Here is a 26560-nt window from a genome sequence, read left to right on the forward strand (position 1 = left end):
ATATTTTGCTACTTTTTTCCAGATAATACATTATAGACATTTACCTCTTTGCTGTTTTTTTAGCACACTGAGTCCAATGCCTTTACAAAGCCTTTGTGCTTACCAGATATCTTCATGGCTCCCTTTCTCAATTCATTCAAGTCATTGATTAAATGTCACCTTATCTGAGAAAGTTTCTCAATGCCCTCTCTAAACAGCGTACCCTTCAGTCCTACTCTTTCTTGCTCTATTTTAATTCTAAATAGCACTTTTTAAACATAAATGTGTTTGTTTATTGTCTGTCTCTTCCAGTAGAATGTGATCTTCTGAATAAATAAGACAGGATTGTTCCTTGGCAAATTAGGAATGTGACCTTCTTAATTAGCTAAGGAACAGTCTTGTCTAATTTATTCCCAGAGCCTAGAACTGGGCCTAACAAAATAACAGACATATACTGTCTTAGTTTTGCCATAACAGAAAAGTGCTATAACAAAATACCATAGACTGGGTAATTTATAAAGAACATATGTTAGTTTTGCCATAACAGAAAGGTGCTATAACAGAATACCATAGACTGGGTAATTTATAAAGAACAGTAACTTATCTCTCTCAGATCTAAAGGCTGAGAAGTCCAAGATTAAGGTACTGGCAGGTTATATGCCTGATAAGGGCTATTGTCTGCTTCCAAGATGGTGCCTAGATGATGCACACTCCAAATAGGAAGAACTCTGTGTCTTCCCATGGTAGAAGGCAGAAGGACAAAAGAGATAAACTCTCTCCACCAAACAACAGTGTATTATTGAGCAGTAAAATGAAGTGAGCTATCAAGGCATGAAAAGACATGGAGAAAACTTACAGGTTTATTACTAGGTAAAAGGAGTCAATTTGAAAAGGCTACACACTGTGTGGTTTCAACTATATGACTTTCTGAAAAATGTAAAACCACAAAGACAGAAAGAAGATCAGTGGATTCTATGGGTTAGTGGGAAGGAGCAATGAATAGGTAGAGTACACAGGATGTTTAAGATAGTGAACTACTTTTGATACTATAATCGTGGAGATATGTCATTATACATTTGTTAAAACCCATAGCAGTGGGATTGCTGGATCATATGGTAGCTCAATTTTTAGGGTTTTAAAGAACTTCCAAACTGTTCTCCATAGCGATTGTATTAATTTACATTCTCACCAACAGTGTAGGAGGATTCCCTTTTCTCCACATCCTCATCAGCATTTGTTATACCCTGACTTTTGGATAAAAGCCATTTTAACTGGGGTGAGATGATATCTCATGGTTTTGATTTGCATTTCTCTGATGATCAGTGATGTTGAACACATTTTCATATGCGTGTTTACCATTTGTATGCTTTCTTTTGAGAAATGGCTATTCAAACCTTTTGCCCATTCTTTGATTGGGTTTTTTCCTATAGAGTTGTTTGAGCTCCTTATATATTCTGGTTATTAATCCCTTAGCAGGTGGGTATTTTGCAAATATTTTCTCTCATCCTGTGTGTTGTCTCTTCACTTTGTGAATTTTTTCTTTGCTGTGCAGAATCACTTTTATTTAATATGATTCTATTTGTCCATTTTGCTTTGGTTGCCTGTAATTGTAGGATAGTAATCCCAAAATTTTGGCCCAGGTCAGAATTCTGCAGAGTTTTCCTTAAGTTTTTTTATGGTAATTTTATAGTTTGAGGTCTTAGATTTTGATTTGATGGTTATATATGAAAAGAGATTAGGCCAAGTTTCATTCTTTTCATATAAATATCGAGTTTTCTCAGAATCATTTATTGAAGAAATTCTCTTTTCCCTAGTGTATGTTCTTGGCACGTTTGTCAAAAATGACCTCACTGTAGATGTGTGGATTTGTTTCTGGGTTCTGTACTCTGTTCCATTGGACTATGTGTCAGTTTTTATGCCAGTACCATGGTGTTTTGGTTACTAGAGCTGTATGGTATAATTTGAAGTCAGATAATGTGATTCTTCCAGTTTCATTCATATTGTTTAGCATAACTTTGGCTATTCTGGGTCTTTTCTGGTTCCATATAAATTTTAAGATTGTTTTTTTTTCTTTGAAGAATGCCTTGGGTATTTTGATATGGATTAGATGAAATCTGTAGATTGCTTTGGGTAGTATGGACATTTAAAAGACATTTATTTCACTAATCCATGAACATGGAATATCTTTCCATTTTTTCCATAATTTTGATGTCATCTTCAATTTCTTTCATAAATCCTTTGTCATTTTCATTGTGGAGACATTTTACATCTTTAGTTAAGAAAATTCCTAGGTATTTAACTTTATTCAAGGCTATTATAAATGATATTACTGTTTTTATTTCTCCTTCAGATTGTTTGCTGTTGACATGTAGAAATGCTACTGATTTGTACATGTTGATTTTGTAGTCTGCAACTTTACTGAGTTTGCATTCATTCTAATGGTTTGTTTGGAGGAATCTTTAGGTTTCTCCAAATGTAAGATCATATCATCTTCAAACAAGGATAATTTTACTTTCTGTTTACCAACTTGGATGTTTATTATTTTATTTGTTTGTCTGATTACCCAAGCTAGGTTTTACAGTACTTTGTTAAATGACAGTGGTAAAAGCGAGTATCCTTGTCATGTTCCATATATTCAGAGGAAAGCTTTCAGTTTTTCCCCATTTGGTATGATCCTAGCTTTGGGTCTATCATATGTGGCTTTTATTATGTCACATTCCTTCTACACTCAGGTTTTGAGGGCTTTTATAAAGGATGTTGAATTTTATCAAATGTTTTTTCAGCATCAATTGAAATGAAAATATATCTTTTATTCTTTATTCCATTGATATCATGTATCACATTTGTTAATTTGCATATGTTGAACTGTCCTTACATCCCAGGGATAAATCCTCCTTGGTTATGATTAATGCTCTTTTTAATGTATTCTTGAACTTGGTTTGCTAGAATTTTGTTGAAGAGTTTCACATCAATATTCATTAGATTTATTGGCCTGTAGTTTCCTTTTCTTGATATGTCTTTCTCTGATTTGGTGTCAGGGTAATACTGGCATTGTAGGATGAGTTTGGAATTATTCCATCCTCCTCTATTTTTCAGAATAGTTTAAATAGGATTGATCTTAGTTCTTTAAGTGTTTAAGAGTACAGCGGTGAATCCATCAGGTTCTGGGCTTTTCATTACTGGGAGACTTTTTATTATGGCTTCAATCATGTTACTTGTTTTTGGTCTGTTTAAGTTTTAGATATCTTCACAGTTCAAAGTTGGTAGGTTATATGTGTCTAGGAATGCGTCCATTTCTTCTATATTTGCTAATTCATTGGCATACAGTTGCTCATAGTGGCTTCTAATGATCTTTTGTGTTGTTGCAGTATCATTTGTAATGTCTAGTTTTTCATCTCTTATTTATTTATTCTTTTTCTTAGATGGTCTGCCTAAAGGTTTGTCAATTTTGTTTACCTTTTCAACAGATCAGCTTTTTATTTTGTTGATCTTTTATTTTCTTCCTTTTAAATGAATTTATTTCTGCTTGGATCTTGATTGTTTCTTTTTTTCTACTAATTTTTGGCTTGTGTTGCTCATGCTCTTCTAGTTTTTTATTATGCATCATTAGGTTGTTTATTTTGAGTTTTCCTTTTCTTTAGGCAGGCACTTACCACTATAAAATTCTCCCTTATTACTGTTTTTGCTGTGTCCCATAGGTTGGGTATGTTGTTTCCGTTATCATTTGTTTCAAGAAATTTTTCAATTTCCTCTGTAATTTCTCCATTAATCCATTGGTCATTGAAAGCATATTGTTTAATTCTGTGTATTTGTACACTTTCCAAAATCTCTCTCATTATTCCTTTCTCATTTTACTCCATTGTGTTCAGGGAAGATTCATGATATGATTTAATTTTCTTTGAAAGTTTTAATACGTTTTGTGACCTAACATACAGTCTATTTTTGAGAATGATCCATGTGCTGAGGAAAACAATGTGTATTCTGTAGCCTTTGGATTAAATGTTCTGCAACTGTATATTAGGTCCATTTTGTCTATAGTGCAGATAAAGTCTGATGTTTCTTTGTTGATTTATCAAATGTTGAAAGTGGGGTGTTGAAGTCTCCAGCTATTATTGTATTGGGTTATATCTCTCTCTTAAGCTCTAATAAAATCTGATTTACTTTTCTGGGTGCTCCAGTGTTTGGTACATATATATTTACAATTTTTAGCCTCTTGCTGAATTAACCAATTTATCGTTATATAGCGACCTTCTTTAGTATTCTCTTTCTTCTTTCTTTCCTTTATCTTCTTTTAGTGAGGGTAATTTTCTCTGATTATATGATTTAGTGTTTTGCTTTATATTTTTGTGTATCCATTGCATGATTTTTGGTTTGAAGTTACCATTAGACTTGCAAATATTGTCTTTTAACCCAATATTTAACTTGATAAAAACTTAACACTGCTTGCCTAAACAAACAAGTGAAAAGAAAGCCCTTAAGAACTCTGTGTCTTAACTTTATCCCTCCCCATCTTCTGAACTTTTTATTGTTTCTTTTTATATTGTATAGCACTGTCTGTGCCTTGTAATGTTTTATAGTTATTATATTAATCAGTTCACTGTTCATTCTTGATACATTGAAAGTGGGATTTACACACCACTTACAATGTTATTATACTCTGCACTTTTCTGTGTACTTACTTAGTATTACTAGTGTGTTCGGTACCATCAGATGATTTTTTTTATTGCTCATTATCATTCTCGTTTTTCTAACTGAATTACTCCTTTTAGCATTTCTTGTAGGACAGGTATGGTGTTAATGAAATCCCTAAGCTTTTGTTTGTCTGATAAACTATTTCTCCTACATGTTTGATGAATATTTTTGCTGAATATACTATTCTAGAGCAAAAGATTTTTTGTTTTTCTCCCTTTTCCCCTTTAGTACTTTAAATATGTCATGCCACTCTGTCCAGGCCTGTAAGGTTTCCACTGAAAAATCTACTGCCAGATTTATTGGAGCACAGTCGTAAGTTATTTGTTTATTTTCTCTTGCTGATTTTGGGATTCTTTCTATATCTTTGATCTTTGGGAGTTTGATTTTTAAATTGCTGGGGGTATGTCTTCTTCGGGTTAAATTGTTTGGTGTTCTATAGCCTTCTTGTCCTTGGATATTGATACGTATCTCTAGGTTTGGGAAGTTCTCTATTATTATCCCTCTGAATAATCTTTATACTTGTATCTCTTTCTCTACCTCCTCTCTAAGCTCAGTAACTCTGAGATTTGTCTTTTTGACATTATTCTCTAGATTTTGTAGACATGCTACTTTTTTTTCGTTTTTCTTTTGTCCCCTCTGACTGTTTATATTCAAATACCCTATCTTCAAGATCACTAATTCTTTCTTTTGCTGATCAATTCTGCTATTAAAGGACTTCGATGCATTATTTAGTACACCAATTGCATGTTTCACCTCCAGAATTCTGCTTGATTCTTTTTAATTATTTTAATCTCTTTGTTAAACTTAGCCAATAGAATTCTGAATTCCTTCTCCATATTATCTTAAATTTCTTTGAGTTTCCTCAAAACATCTATTTTGAATTCTCTGTCTAAATGGTCACCTATCTCTGTTTCTCTGTGATTTGTGCTTGGTGATTCATTTAGTTCATTTGGTGAAGTCCTGTTTTTCTGAATAGTGTTGATGCTTGTATATGTTGTTCAGTGACTGGGCATTGAAGAACCCTTAACACATTGCACTATTCTCATTCTTGGCTTGTTTGTACACATCCTTCTTGGAGTAGCTTTCTTGATACTCAAGAGGACTTCAGTGTCATATTCTAAGCTGTAAGCCCAGCAATGTTGTGGTCTTGCAGACTCATAGAGGTATTGCCTTGATGGTCTTGGACAAAGTCCGGGGAAATTTTCTGGATTATCAGGTAGAGAATCTTGTTTTTTTTTTTTTTTCTTTCTCCCAAGCAAATGAAGTCTTGTTCTCTGTTCTGAAACACCTGGAGCTAGGGGTGTAGTAACACAGGCACTTCTGTAGTTACTAGTCTTAGGACTGTGGTGGGTCAGACTTCAAGCTAGCACAGCACTGGGTCTTATCCACTGCCGTAACCAATCCCTAACTACTGCTTATGTTTGCTCAAGGTCCCAGGTCTCTACAGTCATCAGATAGCAAAGCCGTCTAGGTTTATTCTCTTCTTTTCAGGTTGATGAGTGCCCACAGGTCCCAAGTGTGTCCATGGGTGCTGTTCAGGACTAAAGTCAATAACCTTTATACTCTACCTGGTGTCCTATTCAGCTGAGCTGGTACTAAAACCATACGACACAGTCCTTCCCACTCTTCCCTCCTTTTCAAAGGCAAAGGAGCCTTACCCTGTGGCCACCACCACAAGCCCACAGTGGGTACTGCCAGACCAGTGATGTTCTTTTTAGGTTCAAGGGGTCTTCAGTAAGCTTGTAGTGAGTGACTTCTGCGTGGACTGTGACTTCCCCTTCAGGGGTATGGGTGCCCCTTTATCCCAGAGCAGGTGGAGAAATGCCATTCACAAGTCACGTCTGGAACTGGGGACTCCAGGAGCCCACTTGTTGCTCTACCCACTGTGGTCATGCTGGTGTCTAAGGTGCAAGACAAAGTTCTTTTTACTGTTTCCTCTGTTTTACTCGGGTGAAAGTAGTCTTACCCCGTAGCCACCACACCTGAGAGTGTACTGAGTCTCACCTGAATCCAGCAAGTCTCAGAGTCTCACTCAGGTTCCTAAATGTTGTACCTGGGTATTGTTGCTGGTTATTCAGGGCCGAAGGCCTCTGGTTAGTGGTTGATGAATCTTGCCAAGACTGAGACCTTCTTTTCATGCCAGTGGGTTTCTTTCTGGCTCTGGATGTGTCTAGAAGTGGTGTCCAGGAGCTAAGTTATAGAACAAGGACCTCACAACTCTGAAAAGTTACTTATCCTGCTGTGCTTGAACTGGTATTGAAGATGCAAGACAGGGTTCTCACCACTCTTCCCTCTCTTCTCAGGCAGAGGGAAAGAATCTCTTTTGGAGCTGCAAGATGTACAGCCTGGGGTTAGGGAAGAGGTGATGCCAATGCTCCCTTATCTGCCTATACTGGTGTCTCAGTAGGTTCCAGCCCCCAAGTCCTCTGGCTCTGAGTCTAGTTCAGCACTAGGACTTGCCTAAGAGTTCCTATCCTTGTGGCCTATACTGCCTTTCAAGTTCATCTGGGGTCTCAGAGCACGTTAGTCTGTGGTGGTGAGCCTTGTGCAAACTCAAGTTTTGACCACTGTGATTGGTGATTCCCTTCTGGCTATGCCTGGTTTATATGTTCCCTCTGTGGCTGGTCATCAGCTGAGTTTGGTCCAGTTTTGTTTTCTATAATGACAGGGCAGCACTGAGTTCAGTACCTCACAACTGCTGCAGTATCCCTCTCCCCAGTGCAAAGAAATGCTCTCTGCCCCACATTGCAACTGCCAAAGGTTATGGGAGGGATGGTGTCAGCAATTTAAGACTGTCTTTCCTACATCTTCATTGCCTCTTTTAGTGATATGAATTTAAAACCAGGTACTGAGTGTTCACCTCATTTTTGCTTCTTATGAAGGTGTTTCTTTTGTGTAGATAGTTGTTAAATTGGGGGTTGATCAGTGGAGCCATCTATTCTGCTATCTTGCTCTACCCTCGATTAATAAAAAATATTTTTTTCAATTTTGGGAATATTCACAATTGCATTGAACACAGTAGGGAACTCAGAACAATGAATGTATATAATGGAATTTAGTATAATGAGTGTGACATTTCAAAATCCATAATAAATATTAGTTTACTCAGTAAATAGTGCTAGGTCAATTGGCTGATACTTTGGAATACAGGTAAAATTATCTCTGTATAACATACCATATACTGAAAATGAACAAATAAACACTGAGTTCATAGATAACTTGAAGGAAAAATAAGTGAATCGTGATCTGATTTTTGTATGATAATTTATTTAAAATAATCCTCACAAGGATAGAAGCCACTAAAACTGTCATTTGTTTAACAATTATCTATTAATCCCCAGTTTATATCTTTAGCAGTGTTCTAGGGATTAGAGATGTAGTAGTGAACAAAAGAGCCCAAATCCCTCCTATCATGTCAGATAAATTCTAGTAAAAAGAAGCAAGTCAGCTGCATAGGCCTTGGAAATTAGTCTGGTCTCTTGAGAAGGAAGTGGGAATTTTTATCACTCACAATACATTTACAAATTGATTAAATAGAATTTTATCATCTTTATAATTGGAACGCTTAATAGCTTACTGAAGTGAAAAAATCAAAGAATTATAAATATTTTATAAATATGTATATACAGTCACATACACATATAATTTAGCATTTTTTAAGTATAGAAAAAGTACGTGAGTAAATACATGTTCATTCACCAACTGTTTTATCAATGTTTCCATGCCTGACTCCAGTGATTTCCAATTTAGCTGTCTTCTGTCTTAATCCCATTATCAGTACAAATTGTCACCCTTTGTAATGGTCAGAGGAATAACATTGTTTGTGATATCACTGATATTATTGTAAACAGAAAGTTAAGAAATGTGAGAGACAAGCAATTATCATCTTCCATAATGTTCAGAGTTACTGTGTAGATAATTCATATTAGAAGAATTCTTACCTTTTAATGTATGTTCTAAATATTACTCTCATTTCCTCTCTCCTTCCTTCCTCGGTGTCATCATTTTTGCTACATTTACTATGCCTACATTATAAATACGTGTAACACATATTCTGTTACTACTATTCAACCACATGTAATATTATCTGAAACTTCCATTTTTACCGCATTTCACTATTAGATGGATAAAAATCAAAATAATTGTATTTTTCTAATTCAAGAATTTCTATTCTCTTAGTTCTGTTTGTAAATATCTTAATGTGATTTATATGTGAACAGTATCTTACCAAATATAAAATTGGGGGGTCATTATTTTTCTCTGAACACTCTACACAGTGTACCCACTATGTTATGCCTGTAAAGTAGCTGTGGAAAACTGAGATCAGCCTGAAAGCTTGGTTCTGCACTTTTTTGTATTGTCGAAATAAGTGAGGTTTTGAAGGATTTAAAACCCATTCTGAAATAGACATTTCTTTGTAAATTTGGCATATATTTTTTGGTGCTCATTTAAATTTTATGATATTGCTTGAAACTGAGACATACTTTTTAAAATATTCTATTTAGATGACCTTGTTTTATACCTGATATTTTTGTATAATCTTAAACAGAGGATATTTAACATTTATTAACTATGATATTTATTATATGATTATTTTGCAGATTATTTTCATTATATCCTAAAAGTTATCTCCTTTCTTTAGGAATTTTATTATGAAAAATATTGAATATATATATATTAATTTGGCAAATTAAATTCATTTAAAAATGTGAATTAGCCTTGTATTCTGGCACAAACTCAGATTTTTCATGATAGTTAAATCCTTTTTATATACCTTACCTGGAAGAGTTTACTGTTATTTTAGTTGATTGATTTAATTTAATGATAATTAGTCCGTAATTTTTTTCTACCATTTTTTTAAAATTCAGTTAATGCAAACCTTAGACAATTACCTGGAAAACATTCTTTTTTTGGAGAAAGAGTTTCTGTGATAATGATATTTCTTGTTTTGAAAGAGTTCCTGTGATAGTGACATTTCTTGTTTTTTGAATTTTGTAATATTCACTGGTAAGACCATCTAGATTTTTTTCTTTGTGGGATGATTTTAAATAACAAAGTAATTGTTTAATTGTTACAGGATTATTTTTATTTTTCATTGAGTGAGATTTTGTAACAAATTTTTATGAAATCAATGAGATTAGTCTAAAATTTAAAAAAAATTAGCACAAAATTATTCATAAATTGTATCTATTCTATTATATGCAACTCCTGTAATTGTTTTTTTTTATTTTATTTTTTCTTGTAGCATCTTCTGTTTTAATTTAGTCTTTTTCCATCGCAATTTTTTACCTTGATACTGAAAATATTTTACTTAATTTCCAGTTTATTGGTCATTTATATAAAAGTTATATCAAGTATTACATGGATTACTTTATATCACATTTCATGTAACTCATCTTATAACTATTATATGTGGCTGGTCTTATAATGATTTATAGTTCACATATCTTCATAACTCAACTACCTTTGCATACAAAATTATCTATGTTGGCATTAAAGAATTTACCACATTGCATTTCAGAAGTGTTTCAAAACAAAATTCAAAAATGCTCTATCTTATGTTTTATGAGAATAGACATGGAAATCTGAAATTACTAGCAAACAGAATCCAGCAATATAGAAAAAATATTAAATATAATCAGGAGATGAAATCTATCTTAGGAAAACAAAGTTGTCTTAACATAAACGCCCATCTATATAGTATATCATATGAATGAAATAAAAATGAAGAAAAAGGAACATTTCAATGGACATTAACAGCAAAATTATGTATCTAGCAAGAGACTTGTATCAAGAATATATAAAAAACACAAGTCAGTGGTAAAAAGACAACCCAATTTAAAAATGTACAAAATATTTAAATAGACATTTCTAAAAGGAAAATAAGTAAATTACCCATAAGCATATGAAAAAATGTTCAGCATAATTAGTAATTAGGGAAATGCAAAGCAAAATCACAGTAAGTTAGCATTTGGCACCAATTTGTATAACTAAAATTTTTTAAAACTCGAATTTAAAAGCTTCTGCACAACAATGGATATAGTTGACAAAGTAAAGAGACAACCCACAGAATGGGAGAAAACATTTGCAAAATACCCATCTGATAAGGAGCTCAAACAATTCTATAGGAACCAAAGATTTAATAATCTGATTTAAAATATGGGCAAAAAATTTGAATAGATATTTTTCAAAAGAAGACATACAAATGGTAAACAGGCATATGAAAAGGTACTCAACATCACTGATAATCAGAGAAATAACGAAAACTACAGTGAGATATCATCTAACCCCAGTTAGAATGGCCTAGATCCAAAAGATGGGCAATAAAAAAATGCTGATGAGGATGTGGAGAAAAGGAAATCCTTGGACACTTTTGATGGAAATGTAAATTAGTATAATCACTATGGAGAACTGTTTGGACGTTCCTCAAAAACTAAAAATTGAGCTACAGTATAATTCAGAAATCCCACTGCTGGGTATACATTCAAAAGAGAGGAAACCAGTATATCGAACAGATAAATCTGCACTCAACAGTTTGTTGCAGCACTGCTCACCATAGATAAGATTTGGAAGCAACCTAAGTGTCCATCAGCAGATAATAGATTTTTAAATAATATGGTACATATGCACAATGGGGTACTATTCAGCTATAAAAAAAATCTAGTCCTGTCATTTTCAACAACACGAATGGAACTGAAAATCATTATGTTAAGTGAAATAAGCAAGACACAGATAAACAGACATTGCATGTTCTCACTTACTTGGAATGTAAAAATCAAAACAAAAACTGAACTCATGGACATAGAGAGTAGAAGAATGGTTACCAGGGACTGGGAAGTGTAGTGGAGGGATGGGGAAAGGTGGGGATAGTTACTGGGTACAAAAAAGAATAGCTAAAAAGAATAAGACCTACAATTTGATAGCACAGCAAATAATAACTGTACATGTTAAGATAAAGTGTGTTATTAGATTGTTTGCAACTAAGTGGATAAATACTTAAGGAGATAGATACCCTATTCCTCATGATGTGTTTATTTCACATTGCATGCCTGTATCAAAACATCTCGTATACCCCATAAATATATGCACCTACTGTGTAGCCACAGAAATTAAAAACATTTTAAATTAAAAAAATAAAGACTATAACAAATGTTGACAAGAATTCGTGGAAATCAAAAACCTCATATGTTGCTAGAGGGAATGTAAAATGGTGCAGCCACTTTGCAAAACTGTGGCAGTTTCTCAAAATGTTAAAATTAGATTAACTAATGAGAGAGGTAATGCATGCTTGAGGGCAGGGAGTATATGGAAAATCTCTTCACTTTTTGCACAATTTTTCTGTGAATGTAAAACTGCTATAAAAAAGTCTTAAAAATAGTTTATTTTTAAGATTAGTAATATGATTCAATAATTGTACTCATTGGTTTATACTCAAGATAATTGAAAATATATGATTATAAAAAACTTTTACATAAATGTTCATAGCAGCATTATTAATAATGCCAAAAATTAGGAACACAAATATCCATAAAGAAAATGTGGTATATTCCCAAAGCGGAATGTTATTCAGCAATAAAAAGAAATGAAATACCTATACATGTGGAAACATGAATGAACCTTGCAAATGTTATGCTAAATAAAAGGCAACAGAACACAAAAGGGTACATATTTTATAATTTTATTTCTATGACATGTCATAGTAGACAAATACATAGTGACAGAAAGTCGATTCATTTATTCCCACTGTATGAGGGAAGAGAGAAATGAGAAGTGACAGTAAATGAGTATCGAGTTTCTTTATGTGTTGATAAAAATATTTTAAAAGCAGATAGTAGTGATGCTTGCACAGTTCTATGACTATACTAAACAACAATGAATTGAACAAGTGAATTGCATGAAATTTGTGTTATGTGAGTTTATAGCAGTATAACTTTTATAAAAATGTACTGTTATAGTCATCTAAAATAAAATTCATATAATTATATTCATAAGTTGACTTTTTCTAAAATTTCTGATGAAAGTTTGTGATTAACAAACACATCTCTAATTCACAATACTATAAAGACCAGTAATTTTATTACTATTTAAATATACCTGAATATTGGAAGCGATGTAATGTAAAACTGAATAAAAACATAACTTGCAAATTAATTTTTAAAAAAATGTGTAGAGCATCACTTGAAAGTTTTTGTTTCTGACAAATGACATCTACATTAGACTGCAGGTTCTCTCTCCAAAAAAACAAACATTGACCAGATGATAATGTGAATACAAATCACTTGGAGATTTTATTAATATGTCTTTATATTTTGCTAGGTGTTGAGTGAGGCCAGAAATTCCGCATTTTCAACAAGCTTCCATTTGATGTAGGTTGTGCTGATTCACTTAGCTCACTTTGGGTAGCAAATCCTTAGAGGGAGTATAGAAGAGAGAGTAGCTTATATCAAAGGAAGTATCATAAAAGCAGAGAAAATCATTGATATATCAAAGCTGTGATAAACTGTGATGAGGGCTCGGCAGCAGCCTTGAGTATAAAGACAAGATACAGACATAGGATCAGAGATTAGAGAAGAGCTTTGAAGTTTTGTCTTTACTTTTTCACAACATCGTCTTGGAAGAATCGTTGCCATCCTATTCTTACTGAGAGCCTTTTTGAACAGCTACAGCCCATGCCTACTGGTACTTGACAAGTAATATCAAAGCAGATTCAAAGTTGTGATGGGTTGAACAAAAATAGGTGCCCTGGTTTCTACTCAGGTAGATAGAGAACTGGAAACTGTTTTCTCCCACCCTTATAACAACAACGAAAGTCAGACAAACAGCAAATTTTCTATTTTTCTTGAACCCTAACAGAAAGCTGAGATTGCAGGACAACAAAGGGAGACTTGGTTTTTACTGGAAGAAATGAGATGACAGCAATGGTCTACTTGTAGATAGAGCTAGATACTATTAAGGATAGTTGAATTACGGTGATTGGTATAGTGGTAGAGGCCAAGTATACACTAGTGAGAGATCGTGAAGCTCCAAGTGGCCACAGTTATAGATTCTGCATCTTCTTGCAGGTCATATCTTCACAAACTTCACATGTTGCTCACAGAAATGACCAGAGTGAGTCTGGAGAACATGTACTCCTTAGTACCTAGCGTAGGGGCAGGTAATTTGCTTAGCTTTCTGTATATCTCTTAGTCCATTTAGTGTTGCTATAATAGAATACTATGGATTGGGTAATTTATAAACAATAGAAGTTTATTTGGGTCATGACTCTGGAGGCTACAAAGTCCAAGATAATTAGGTTGCCTTTGATGAGGGTCTTCTTGCTGCATTATTACGGTATGGTAGGTATCCCATGGCTAGAGAAGATGATAGAAAGTGAGAGCATGCAAGGCAGACAGAAAAGGAAGGCCAAACTCTCAATATAACTAACCCACTCCTGAGATAACAGCATTAATCCATTCATGAAGCCAGAGTTTTCATGATCTAACCATATCCTAAAAGTCTCACCTCTATTGGTTGGTATTAACCATTGAAATGGCAATGAAATTTGAACATGAGATTTACAGGGGACATTCAAACCATAGCAATATCTGTAGAACAGATGTGTTCATCTATGTTAAGGATACCACATACTGTCACCCGTTGGGCTCTGGTGAATACTCATTGCTATTGCAAAAAAAAAAAAAAAAGAAAGAAAGAAAGAAAACCAAACACCTCTTGCCCTGAAAAAGGGGCTGAAATTAAACATGTCTGTCAGGTAGAAAATCCCAAATAATCTATAAAAAGCTCCTAGAAATAGTATATGTGTTTATCAAGGTCAGAGGATATATGATAGTATACAATTAAATTAGATTATATTCCTATATATTGGCAGTTAACAATTGGAATTAAAAAATATATATACCATTTAACAAAGAACCATAGATGAAATACTTAAAAACTTAGTATAAACATCTATAACAAAATAAGTTAAAGATATGTATGCTATAAACTGCAAAACACTGATAAAAGAAATCAATGAGAACTAGAGAAATATAACACGCACATGACGTTGGAAGACTAAATGTTGTTAGATTATCAAATTGGCCTATAGATTCAATCCAATTCCAGTGAAAATACCATCACATATTCTTATAGATAGATATCAAAATATATATATAAAGGCATTGGTATTAAAATAGCCAAAAAAATTTTGAAAAGGTGGAAGAAAGTTTAAAACTACAATAATTAAGACTAGGTATTAACAAAAGAATAGATGTGTAGATCAATAGAATAGAATCGAGAGACAAGGTATAATCAACTCAGGTTTTTTTGCTTACAAAAGAGCAAAAGAAATTAAATCAAGAAAGGCTAGTGTTTTCAACAAATAGTACTTGAATAATTGGAAGTGCAAATGTAAAAAATGAGCACTGACCTATACCTCACATCTCATACTAAAATAGTCTCAAAGTAGATCATAGATTTGATATAAAATATAAACCCACAAAACTTTTATCTCAATGTGCTTTTATTTTTGTCTTAATATACTTTGTTTTTATCTCAATGTGGTATCTCAATGTGATTTTGATTTGCATTTCTCTAATGACCAGTGATGATGAGCATTTTTTCGTATGTTTCTTGGCCTCATATATGTCTTCTTTTGAAAAGTGTCTGTTCATATCCTTTTTCTACTTTTGAATGGGTTTGTTTGTTTTTTTCTTGTAAATCTGTTTTATTTCTTTGTAGATTCTAGATATTAGCCTTTTGTCAGATGTGTAGATTGCAAAAATTTTTTCCCATTCTGTTGGTTGCCAGTTCACTCTAACGATTGTTTCTTTTGCAGTGCAGAAACTCTGGAGTTTAATATATTTTAGATAATGGGATTCAGATTTTTCACTGTTGACAAAAGAATGTGGGGCGGGTGACATAATGAATTCTGTGGTCCTGAATTGGGATTGGTAGAGTTGGAAGTAACAGGAAAACAATTAGCTGTTGCTATGTTGTTATGTATTCATTGACTTCTGGTTGGGGGATTATTTTAATTAGTTGTTTTCCTGTTATGGATACGATTTCCCTGCAACAAGATGTTAAGTGCCTTCAAGGTAATTTCTATCCCTCCTCTAATGTCTGTATGAGACAAGGATGTGCTATCTGGTGGATAAAGTCTATATCCACTGCCAACTGACTGATTCTCTATCAGTGTAAAAGGCTAGTAAATGACCTTTTTCAGATCAAAAGTTATCATTGCTTCTAGTCCATAGAAAATAAATATTAACTACAAAAGTGAAATATTTTGCTTTTATTGATAGCTACGGGCGGCAAATATAGTTTCAGAGAAGCACATTTTGCTTAGCTAAGAGAGTAGATCTTACGTTCTCACCACACACATATACACAAAATGGTGACTGTGTGATGTGATGAATATGTTAATTAGCTTGATTTTGGGAATCATTGTACAAGGAATGCTTATGTCAAAATAAAATTTATGTTCTAAATACATATACTCTTTATTTGGCAATTATACATCAAAGCTGGACAAAAAGGAAAGCACATTTAGGTTATTAGCCAACTGGCAGTGTATGTTTAAGAAAATCATTAATTTGATTACATTGAATCTTGTATCAAAAATGTTATTTATATGTTTCTATCAGGAAACAATGCTTTGAAAAATAGGTTGTTTGCTTTGTATTAGTTGAAAATCCTTAGTGATCTTTGTTTGCTAGACTGATATTGTGCTGGTATGCTATAGAAATCCTTATAGAAATTTTCAATACTGTAGCTTCTCACATGAAAAAGTACTGGAGATTGTCTGTGAAGTGTCCAGGTCATCTGTGATTCGGGTGAAAATTAACTCTTCCGATTCCAGGTGTAAAGCAATCCTGGTTTGTGAAGTTAATACACATGTCATGGATGTATCCTGTCATGCTTTCTTCTTCACAGAAAATGGAAGTAGAGAGATTTGAGGGAATTTATAAAGACCACCATTTGCCTCTTGTTTTCAGACAAGAAATTGTCTCACACCATAAAGAATCTAGGCTTTTGGGAAACTTGCTGTAAAAGAAAATGTCACATTCAAGATAGCAATTATTTCCACTGTTTAAATTACACTCCACCCAATATAGGTATTTCACATCTTCACTTAAAATTCAAATATGTTCTTTTTTGTTCTGGATTCAGCATAGCAATCATGTCTGAAATTGAGAATTCCTTTTACTACTCCTCCATCTTGTATTGCCGTTTATAGGCCAATTTTGTTTCTTTAACCCATAAATCTTGAATTTCTTTCACATACTTTCCTGCCATCTGGAGAAATTTCTGCAAGAAATAAAGAAACTGGCACTAGTACTCTAAAGTTACAGGTAACTCTATGCCTTTTCAGTATCCTTACCCATATTGACGATAATTGATTAAACATTTGAACCTCAAGGTACTCAACAGAACAAATAAGTTTGAAACATTGAATTTCTCTTCCATTACCACATTGTAGTATATTTTTCAAAGCAGTTCATATAGAAATAAAAAGACAGCTTACAATTGTTTATAAAGCCTTTACAGATAACTCTCATAGTAATTTTCTGGGGTTAAATTTTGTTTTCGTTTCCAATATAATATGCTTCTTGTTTTCCAGCAGAAGCAAAATTTTCTTTTATTATTGCTCAAATTTCCATAGGTATCTTTCAGTAAAGTAAAACTATTGTCGTATTTACTTTCCCTCTTTTTTAAAACAGATGTTTTCCCCTCTGAGAGATGGATAGTAAATTTTGACAAAGACCTTTTAGATGGCCTAGTTTTGGCAACACAGTTGGGAGCCTATTGCCCATTCTTGGTAAGAGTCATTTTTATTCATAATGATCTTCTATTATCTGAAAAAATTTAGTGCTTAAAATTTGAAGTTTATTTTCTAGAAACAGATTCTTTCAAATATCTTACATTCAAGTCAAACACCTGGATCTGAATGGCTAGCACTACCTTTTCATTTATTCTTGCATTTTAATTATAACAATTTATTAGTGACAAATATTAATATTTAAATGATTCTTTGCCTAACTATAGAGAGCACTTAAAAAGCAGAAATTTTTATTCCATTACCAACAGGTTTGATTTTTTTTTTTTTTTTACAGATTGAGTCTCATTTCATAAATATGTATACACAACCAAGAACCTCTGAACAGTATTTGCACAATTGCCTGATTATTGTAAATAGTCTTCATGAAATTGGTTTTGACATAGACATACAGGTGGGTGCCTTTATATTAAACATTCTATAAACATTTTATACATTTCTTTTGATAGCTTACTCATTTATAGTATTTCTTTGTTCATATTTTTAAAATTTGAATTGAAACAGGCTTTTCATGAGCCATTGCTAAAATGTAGACATTGAAATAGGACTCCACAGAAATCAACTGGATATTTTAAAATTTGTATAATTATATACATCCAGCTATGCATGATAGGAAAGTACTTTTAGTACAAGTGCCTGAAACTCCAAAAATAAACAGTGAGTGCATTATCATCAGTACTCAAAGTCTGAGAATGAGCTAAAAGAGCAGAATTATTTAAGTATGGATGTTATATTATCATCTTCTAATTTAGTAGCAAAGATAAATTTTCACTTTAGTTTTAAAACAAATGTTTGTGTAGAGGTCACAATGGCAATATACATTTTAATTGTATGTTGCCCTTCAAGTTGTAATTCCGTTTGGCTTGTCACATCAAAACCTCGATAGCAATAATCAAAAATATATTGGATGCTTACTATTTTATGAGCCTTTTGTTTGTTACTTAGGGGTAATAAAAAGATAAAATAAATGGTTCCTGACTTTGAATATATAAATTCTATAAATTATCAAGATCTTTGGCTGTTAAAAAAGAATGTTCTACTCATTTAATTGTTAGTAATGGTGTATGAAAAAAATGAAGTATAGAATTCAGATGAAGGAAGAGATCAATGTGATGCAAACTGATACATCAAAGACAGTGTGGAAGAGGCAGGAAGAGGTAGAATTCAGTTCGAGTCTGGAATGATGAATTGGATTTGCATTGGTAGTGGTAAGAGAGAAAGTTGTTTGCTCAGAGGAAGTAGCGTGAACAGAATATAGAGTGTGAAAAAGTGAAATATGTTAAGGAAATTGTGTGAATAGGTTTCCCCAGTTGAAGTTTGGTATTGGAAACAGAGACATAAGCATATACTAGGATACTGAATATCAGCATAAAAATCAGGAATTTGTCTTGTGGGCATTATGGGGGATAAAATGCCTTTACTCTTGCAACAATGATCAGGATGGACCTACAGGAGAGGAACTGAAGACAGGGAACACAGACCAATCACAGTGTAATTTCAGCTGGTCAAGGAGGGCGGTAATTACTTTCTCTACTCATATCATTTTAATTAGTATTAAAACATAACAAACTGATATAGGAGAGGTTTGCTAGAGTTGGTGACCAACCACAAAAGAAGGGCATTGGAGAAGGACTATTGTAACTAACTCTGAGTCTTTCATTCTGTGATCCAGAAAGATTGATGGTACTAGCACCCAAAGTGATATCTTATACCTGCTGGAAAAATGAATTTTATAATTACTCACTTTTTTCTTTGTATTAAAGTCACTTTGTACCATTCCTGACATTTGTACTTTTTAAATTTCATTTTCCTTTTATTTCTTTTTACATTTTTGGTAGAACTGTAAAGAGAAACTGCAATCAATAATTTTAGGCAGAGAGTTCTTTTATAATAGTAGACTTTTAAGGACAAACTCTAATAAAAGGCTTTGGTTTTGAAGAATAAAAATGTTACAATCTCCATAAATTCAACAAATTATTTAACCTCCTTCATGAAAGACAATGGATAAATCCTTCAGGGGTACAGATGTGACAAAACTGCATTCATGCCTTCAAAGATGTTGCAGACTAATAATCACAAGTTACATGAAACAAGGCTGATGCAAAGTGACAGTGAATGCCACAATAGACTTAGAAATAATGTGCCATGAGACTCAAAGAGAGTGAGAAGGCACTCTAAAAAGGATACCAGGAAAATGTCACAGGTCACTTACTGTTTTAGCTGACCCTTGAGAGTTTGGTAGGAGTTCACAAGAAATTTAAAGTATCTTTCTTTAGGAAAACCATGCATTATAATTCTCTCCTTTGCTTTTTGATTTCCTCAGATCTGTTGACTCAATGTATTTATTTTATTGTATAGCAAAAAGTAATTTATAAATAAGTACTAGATAAAAATGCAGAAATGTTGTCCAAGATTTGAGGAATGAAGAAATTGAAAGTCTGCTTAGCAGATTATGACCAAACCTTTATCAGCCAATTCCAATGCCCTAACTTTTTATTAGTCCAGATTTACCAACCACATTAAATGGCAGATTTAAAAATATCACCCTCTAATGAACTTATACATAATAAATTAATGTTGTTTCTTGTACTAGTCCACCCTTGAATCCTATAAAATTCAGCAATGAACTTAATTATTAATGCTTAAGTTTCTTCTTTATTATGTTCTTAATTGTAGCATAAAAATTAGCTTCATAAGTTGCTGTGGTAATGTTATGTCTTTTTGGAGAATCCTGCCAGTAGGAATATACACTTATTACACATTCTCCTTTTCATGACGTGATTTTTGTTTAGAGCAAAATATCGACCTCAGCGTAGAATGCATGTTTTATTCCCTCATGCAAAGATAGATAACAATATAAGTATAATAAGCATTTATGGAGCTTTACTACACATAATTTAATAATTAGTGATTGGAGCTAAGGGTGAATCAATAATCTAATTTTGTCTTTAAATATTTTTGTTTCCTTTTTTTTTATCATTTGTTAGGGTTCTCTAGAGACACAGAAACAATAAGATATATGAGAGGGGATTTATTAGGGGGAATTGGCTTACACGAACCAAGAGTCAGAGAAGTCTCATGATAGGCTACCTGCAAGCTATAACACAGAAGAGCTGGTAGCATCACTCAGTCCAGAAGCCTCAGAATCAGGGAATCTAATTGTGCATCCCCTAGTCCAAATCTAAAAACCAGAGAGTCCCCAGAGACTACTGGTACAAGTTTCAGAGTCTAAAATCTGAAGAACCTAGTCTGATGTCCAAAGACAGGAGGAGAAAAGGTGTCTCATTCTGGAAGGAAAAGAGAGCAGAGAGAGAGAGTCCTCCTCCTTCTACCTGTTTGTCCCAGCCCCAGCTGATTGGATGGTATCTGCCCACCTTGAGGGCAGATGTTTCTTTCTCAGTCCACTGACTCCGCTTCAACCTCCTCTGAAAACACTCCCACAGATACCCAGAAACAATGCTTCAGCCACCATTTGGGTATCCCTCAATCCAGTCTAATGGACACCTAAAATTAATTTTCATAATCACTAGGAAATTTTTAGCTTTAAATAACAGAATTCTTAAGTAAAAGTGGTTTAAAATAAGGAAATTTAATATTTTATATAAGATAAAGTCAGGCAATCAGAGGTTATAAGGATAATTGTTCACGTTTTTAACCAAGTTATCAGAGATTCATTTTTGCTCAGCCAGTCTTGACCTACAAGCTTTGTTTTGGGACTGCACAAATAACTCCAAAATTTCTGCCAAAGTCTCGTATAACACCTTCATACAGTTCTGTTTTGGGCTGGCTGAGTGGCATCTTTTCTTGTGCTCCTCTTTTTTCAGAAGGTAAACCTTTCCCAGTGGCCGCATAGGATATTTCCCATTGCATATCATTGACCAGAATTGAATCCTATTCTTGTGGCTAACCAGTGGTTGATTAAAAATTTTTAAAAAAGGATATTCACAAAAAGTGAGGTTCATAGTTAAGAATAAAGGATAAAATGGCTGTTGGGAAGACAATCAACAGTTGTCTTTGTAGGATTATAGTATATAATTGTGTACTGCTAATTATATTTGGCATCTAGTTTGAAAGTGATAGCTTAAAGTTACGGCACATTAAATCCAGCATAAAACTCAAGATCTTATCACCCCTTCTAGTTACTGTTGATGAAACTGAGGCCCAGGAAATTCGATTTACTTAATCAAGAGCATGGCACTGTTTCATAACAGGACTTGAATTAATTTACCAGATTTCTTGATTTTTTTGTTTGCTTACATTACTGTATTTTGTTAATCTAGTAGGAAAACATTGTCATCATGGGGGAAAAAAGGACCAAAAAAATTACAGTTATTTTTGGTTAGATCTATATAGTGAAAATAATGATTATGTCCTTAAAAGTACTTTCACATGAAATATTTGCTTTAATACACCTAACTTATTTTAACATTTGGCTTTCCAGCCTAAGGTTGACAAAAGTCTAATTGCTTTAGGTCATTGTTGTTATAATGTATAAGGAAAGGTGAGAATGCTCTTTTATTTGTGTTTTCAGTATAATGGCTTATTACATATATTTTCCCATTAAAATGTATTCTTAGTTTGCCAAATTGCTGGATATTTGAAAGATTAGCTTTTAAAATAATTTTTATATTGCTATTTATATCATTTTATGTTGTAAACACTAAAACATGGTTCAAAAGACTTTGATTCATCTCAGACTTGCGCCCAGAGTGTTCTGCCATTAGTACTCTTTTCCCCAGTAAATGCACCTCCTGTCACCCTAGATAGCCCTCTTCGGATCATACCCTAGGATGATATAAAACACAGGGTCCAGCAAAGCCACACATTCTTCACTTAAAAATTCACCTTCTTATACCTCAAACGTGAAAGTGACAATTAAATCTTGCATTTTTTTTTTTTTTTTTTTTTGGTTGCAGTCTCTTTTACCACTTTCTTTTTTTTTTTTCTCTTTTTTTTTTTCATTGCATTTTAGATTTTGGGGTACATGTGCAGAGCATGCAATACAGTTGCATAGGTACACACATGGCAGTGTGTTTTGTTTGGTTTCTCCCCTTCACCCACATTTGGTATTTCTTCCCTGGCAATCCCTCCCCACCTCCCCCTCCCACTGGCCCTCCCCTTTCCCCCCTATAGACCCCAGAGTTTAGTACTCCCCTCTCTGTGTCCATGTGTTCTCATTTTTCATCACCCGCCTATGAGTGAGAATATACGGTGTTTCATTTTCTGTTCTTGTGTCAGTTTGCTGAGAATGATGTTCTCCAGATTCATCCATGTCCCTATAAACGACACGAACTCATCATTTCTGATTGCTGCATAATATTCCATGGTGTATATGTGCCACATTTTCCCAATCCAGTCTATCATCGATGGGCATTTGGGTTGATTCCAGGTCTTTGCTATTGTAAACAGTGCTGCAATGAACATTCGTGTGCATGTGTCCTTGTAGTAGAACGATTTATAGTCCTTTGGATATATACCCAGTAATGGGATTGCTGGGTCAAATGGGATTTCTATTTCTAAGGCCTTGAGGAATCGCCACACCGTCTTCCACAATGGTTGGACTAATTTACACTCCCACCAACAGTGTAAAAGTGTTCCTTTTTCTCCACATCCTCTCCAGCATCTGTTGTCTCCAGATTTTTTAATGATCGCCATTCTAACTGGCGTGAGATGGTATCTCAATGTGGTTTTGATTTGCATCTCTCTGATGACCAGTGACGATGAGCATTTTTTCATATGATTGTTGACCTCATATATGTCTTCTTTTGTAAAGTGTCTGTTCATATCCTTTGACCACTTTTGAATGGGCTTGTTTGTTTTTTTCCTGTAAATCTGTTTGAGTTCTTTGTAAATTCTGGATATCAGCCCTTTGTCAGATGGGTAAACTGCGAAAATTTTTTCCCATTCTGTTGGTTGCCGATTCACACTAGAGACTGTTTCTTTTGCTGTGCAGAAGCTGTGGAGTTTCATTAGGTCCCATTTGTCTATTTTGGCTTTTGTTGCCAATGCTTTTGGTGTTTTGTTCATGAAGTCCTTGCCTACTCCTATGTCCTGGATGGTTTTGCCTAGATTTTCTTCTAGGGTTTTTATGGTGCTGGGTCTTATGTTTAAGTCTTTAATCCATCTGGAGTTAACTTTGGTGTAAGGTGTCAGGAAGGGGTTCAGTTTCTGCTTTCTACACATGGCTAGCCAGTTTTCCCAACACCATTTGTTGAACAGGGAATCCTTTCCCCATTGCTTGTTTTTGTCAGGTTTATCAAAGATTGTATGGTTATAGCTATGTTGTGTTGCCTCTGATGACTCTGTTCTGTTCCATTGATCTATATCTCTGTTTTGGTACCAGTACCATGCTGTTTTGATTACTGTAGCCTTATAGTTTGAAATCCGGTCGTGTGATGCCCCCCGCTGTGTTCTTTTTGCTTAGAATTGACTTGGCTATGCGGGCTCTCTTTTGGTTCCATATGAAGTTCCTGGTGGTTTTTTCCAGTTCTGTGAAGAAAGTCAATGGTAGCTTGATGGGGATAGCGTTGATTCTGTAAATTACTTTGGGCAGTATAGCCATTTTCACGATATTAATTATTCCTAACCATGAACATGGAATGTTTCTCCATCTGTTTGTGTCCTCTCTGATTTCGTTGAGCAGTGGTTTGTAGTTTTCCCTGAAGAGGTCCCTTACGTTCCTTGTGAGTTGTATTCCAAGGTATTTTATTCTTTTTGTAGCAATTGTGAATGGCAGTTCGTTCTTGATTTGGCTCTCTTTTAGTCTGTTATTGGTGTAGAGGAAGGCTTGTGATTTTTGCACATTGATTTTATATCCTGAGACTTTGCTGAAGTTGCTTATCAGTTTCAGGAGTTTTTGGGCTGAGGTGATGGGGTCTTCCAGGTATATTATCATGTCGTCTGCAAATAGAGACAATTTGGCTTCCACCTTTCCTATTTGAATACCCTTTATTTCTTTTTCTTGCCTGATTGCTCTGGCTAGAACTTCCAGAACTATATTGAATAGGAGTGGTGAGAGAGGGCATCCTTGTCTAGTGCCGGATTTCAAAGGGAATGCTTCCAGTTTTTGCCCATTCAGTATGATATTGGCTGTTGGTTTGTCATAAATAGCTTTTATTACTTTGAGATACGTTCCATTGATACCGAGTTTATTGAGGGTTTTTAGCATAAAGGGCTGTTGAATTTTGTCAAATGCCTTCTCTGCATCAATTGAGATAATCATGTGGTTTTTGTTTTTGGTTCTGTTTATGTGGTGAATTACGTGTATAGACTTGCGTATGTTGAACCAGCCTTGAATCCCCGGGATGAATCCTACTTGATCATGATGAATAAGTTTTTTGATTTGCTGTTGCAATCGGCTTGCCAATATTTTATTGAAGATTTTTGCATCTATGTTCATCATGGATATTGGCCTGAAGTTTTCTTTTCTTGTTGGGTCTCTGCCGGGTTTTGGTATCAGGATGATATTGGTCTCGTAGAATGATTTGGGTAGGATTCCTTCTTTTTGGATTATTTGGAATAGTTTCAGAAGAAATGGTACCAGCTCCTCTTTGTGTGTCTGGTAGAATTCGGCTGTGAACCCATCTGGACCTGGGCTTTTTTTGTGTGGTAGGCTCTTAATTGCTGCCTCGACTTCTGCCCTTGTTATTGGTCTATTCATAGTTTCAGCTTCCTCCTGGTTTAGGCTTGGGAGGACACAGGAGTCCAGGAATGTATCCATTTCTTCCAGGTTTACTAGTTTATGTGCATAGAGTTGTTTGTAATATTCTCTGATGATGGTTTGAATTTCTGTGGAATCTGTGGTGATTTCCCCTTTATCATTTTTTATTGCATCTATTTGGTTGTTCTCTCTTTTCTTTTTAATCAGTCTGGCTAGTGGTCTGTCTATTTTGTTGATCTTTTCAAAAAACCAGCTCTTGGATTTATTGACTTTTTGGAGGGTTTTTCGTGTCTCAATCTCCTTCAGTTCAGCTCTGATCTTAGTTATTTCTTGTCTTCTGCTGGGTTTTGAGTTTTTTTGATCTTGCTCCTCTAGCTCTTTCAATTTTGACGATAGGGTGTCAATTTTGGATCTCTCCATTCTTCTCATATGGGCACTTATTGCTATATACTTTCCTCTAGAGACTGGTTTAAATGTGTCCCAGAGATTCTGGCATGTTGTGTCTTCGTTCTCATTGGTTTCGAAGAACTTCTTTATTTCTGCCTTCATTTCGTTGTTTATCCAGTCAACATTCAGGAGCCAGTTGTTCAGTTTCCATGAAGCTGTGCGGTTCTGGGTCGGTTTCTGAATTCTGAGTTCTAACTTGATTGCACTATGGTCTGAGAGGCTGTTTGTTATGATTTCAGTTGTTTTGCATTTGTTGAGCAGTGCTTTACTTCCAATTATGTGGTCAATTTTAGAGTAGGTATGATGTGGTGCTGAGAAGAATGTATATTCTGTGGATTTGGGGTGGAGAGTTCTGTCAATGTCTATCAGGTTTGCTTGCTCCAGGTCTGAGTTCAAGCCCTGGATATCCTTGTTGATTTTCTGTCTGGTTGATCTGTCTAATATTGACAGTGGAGCGTTAAAGTCTCCTGCTATTATTGTGTGGGAGTCTAAGTCTCTTTGTAAGTCGTTAAGAACTTGCCTTATGTATCTGGGTGCTCCTGTATTGGCTCCATATATGTTTAGGATCGTTAGCTCTTCTTGTTGTATCGATCCTTTTACCATTCTGTAATGGCCTTCTTTGTCTCTTTTGATCTTTGTTGCTTTAAAGTCTATATTATCAGAGATGAAGATTGCAACTCCTGCTTTCTTTTGCTCTCCATTTGCTTGGTAAATCTTCCTCCATCCCTTTATTTTGAGCCTTTGTGTATCCTTGCATGTGAGATGGGTTTCCTGGATACAGCACACTGATGGGTTTTGCATTTTTATCCAATTTGCCAGTCTGTGTCTTTTGATTGGTGCATTTAGTCCATTTACATTTAGGGTTAATATGGTTATGTGTGAATTTGACACTGCTATTTTGATGCTAGCTGGCTGTTTTGCCCATTAGTTGTTGTAGATTCTTCATTATGTTGATGCTCTTTAGC

The 26560-nt window shown here is 34.4% G+C and overlaps 1 protein-coding gene across 1 annotated transcript in view; it reads left to right on the forward strand.

Annotated features, from left to right (window-relative positions):
* Positions 1-26560, forward strand: part of CFAP47 (cilia and flagella associated protein 47) — a 437978-nt gene that overhangs the window by 195667 nt on the left and 215751 nt on the right. The window contains exons 33-34 of the mRNA XM_078364097.1: positions 17373-17470; positions 17766-17882. Of these exons, the coding sequence (XP_078220223.1) occupies positions 17373-17470; positions 17766-17882 (215 nt within the window). The remainder of the gene's footprint in view (positions 1-17372; positions 17471-17765; positions 17883-26560) is intronic.

Source organism: Callithrix jacchus, chromosome X (genome assembly GCF_049354715.1).
Source record: "Callithrix jacchus isolate 240 chromosome X, calJac240_pri, whole genome shotgun sequence".
Lineage (NCBI taxonomy): Eukaryota > Metazoa > Chordata > Mammalia > Primates > Cebidae > Callithrix > Callithrix jacchus.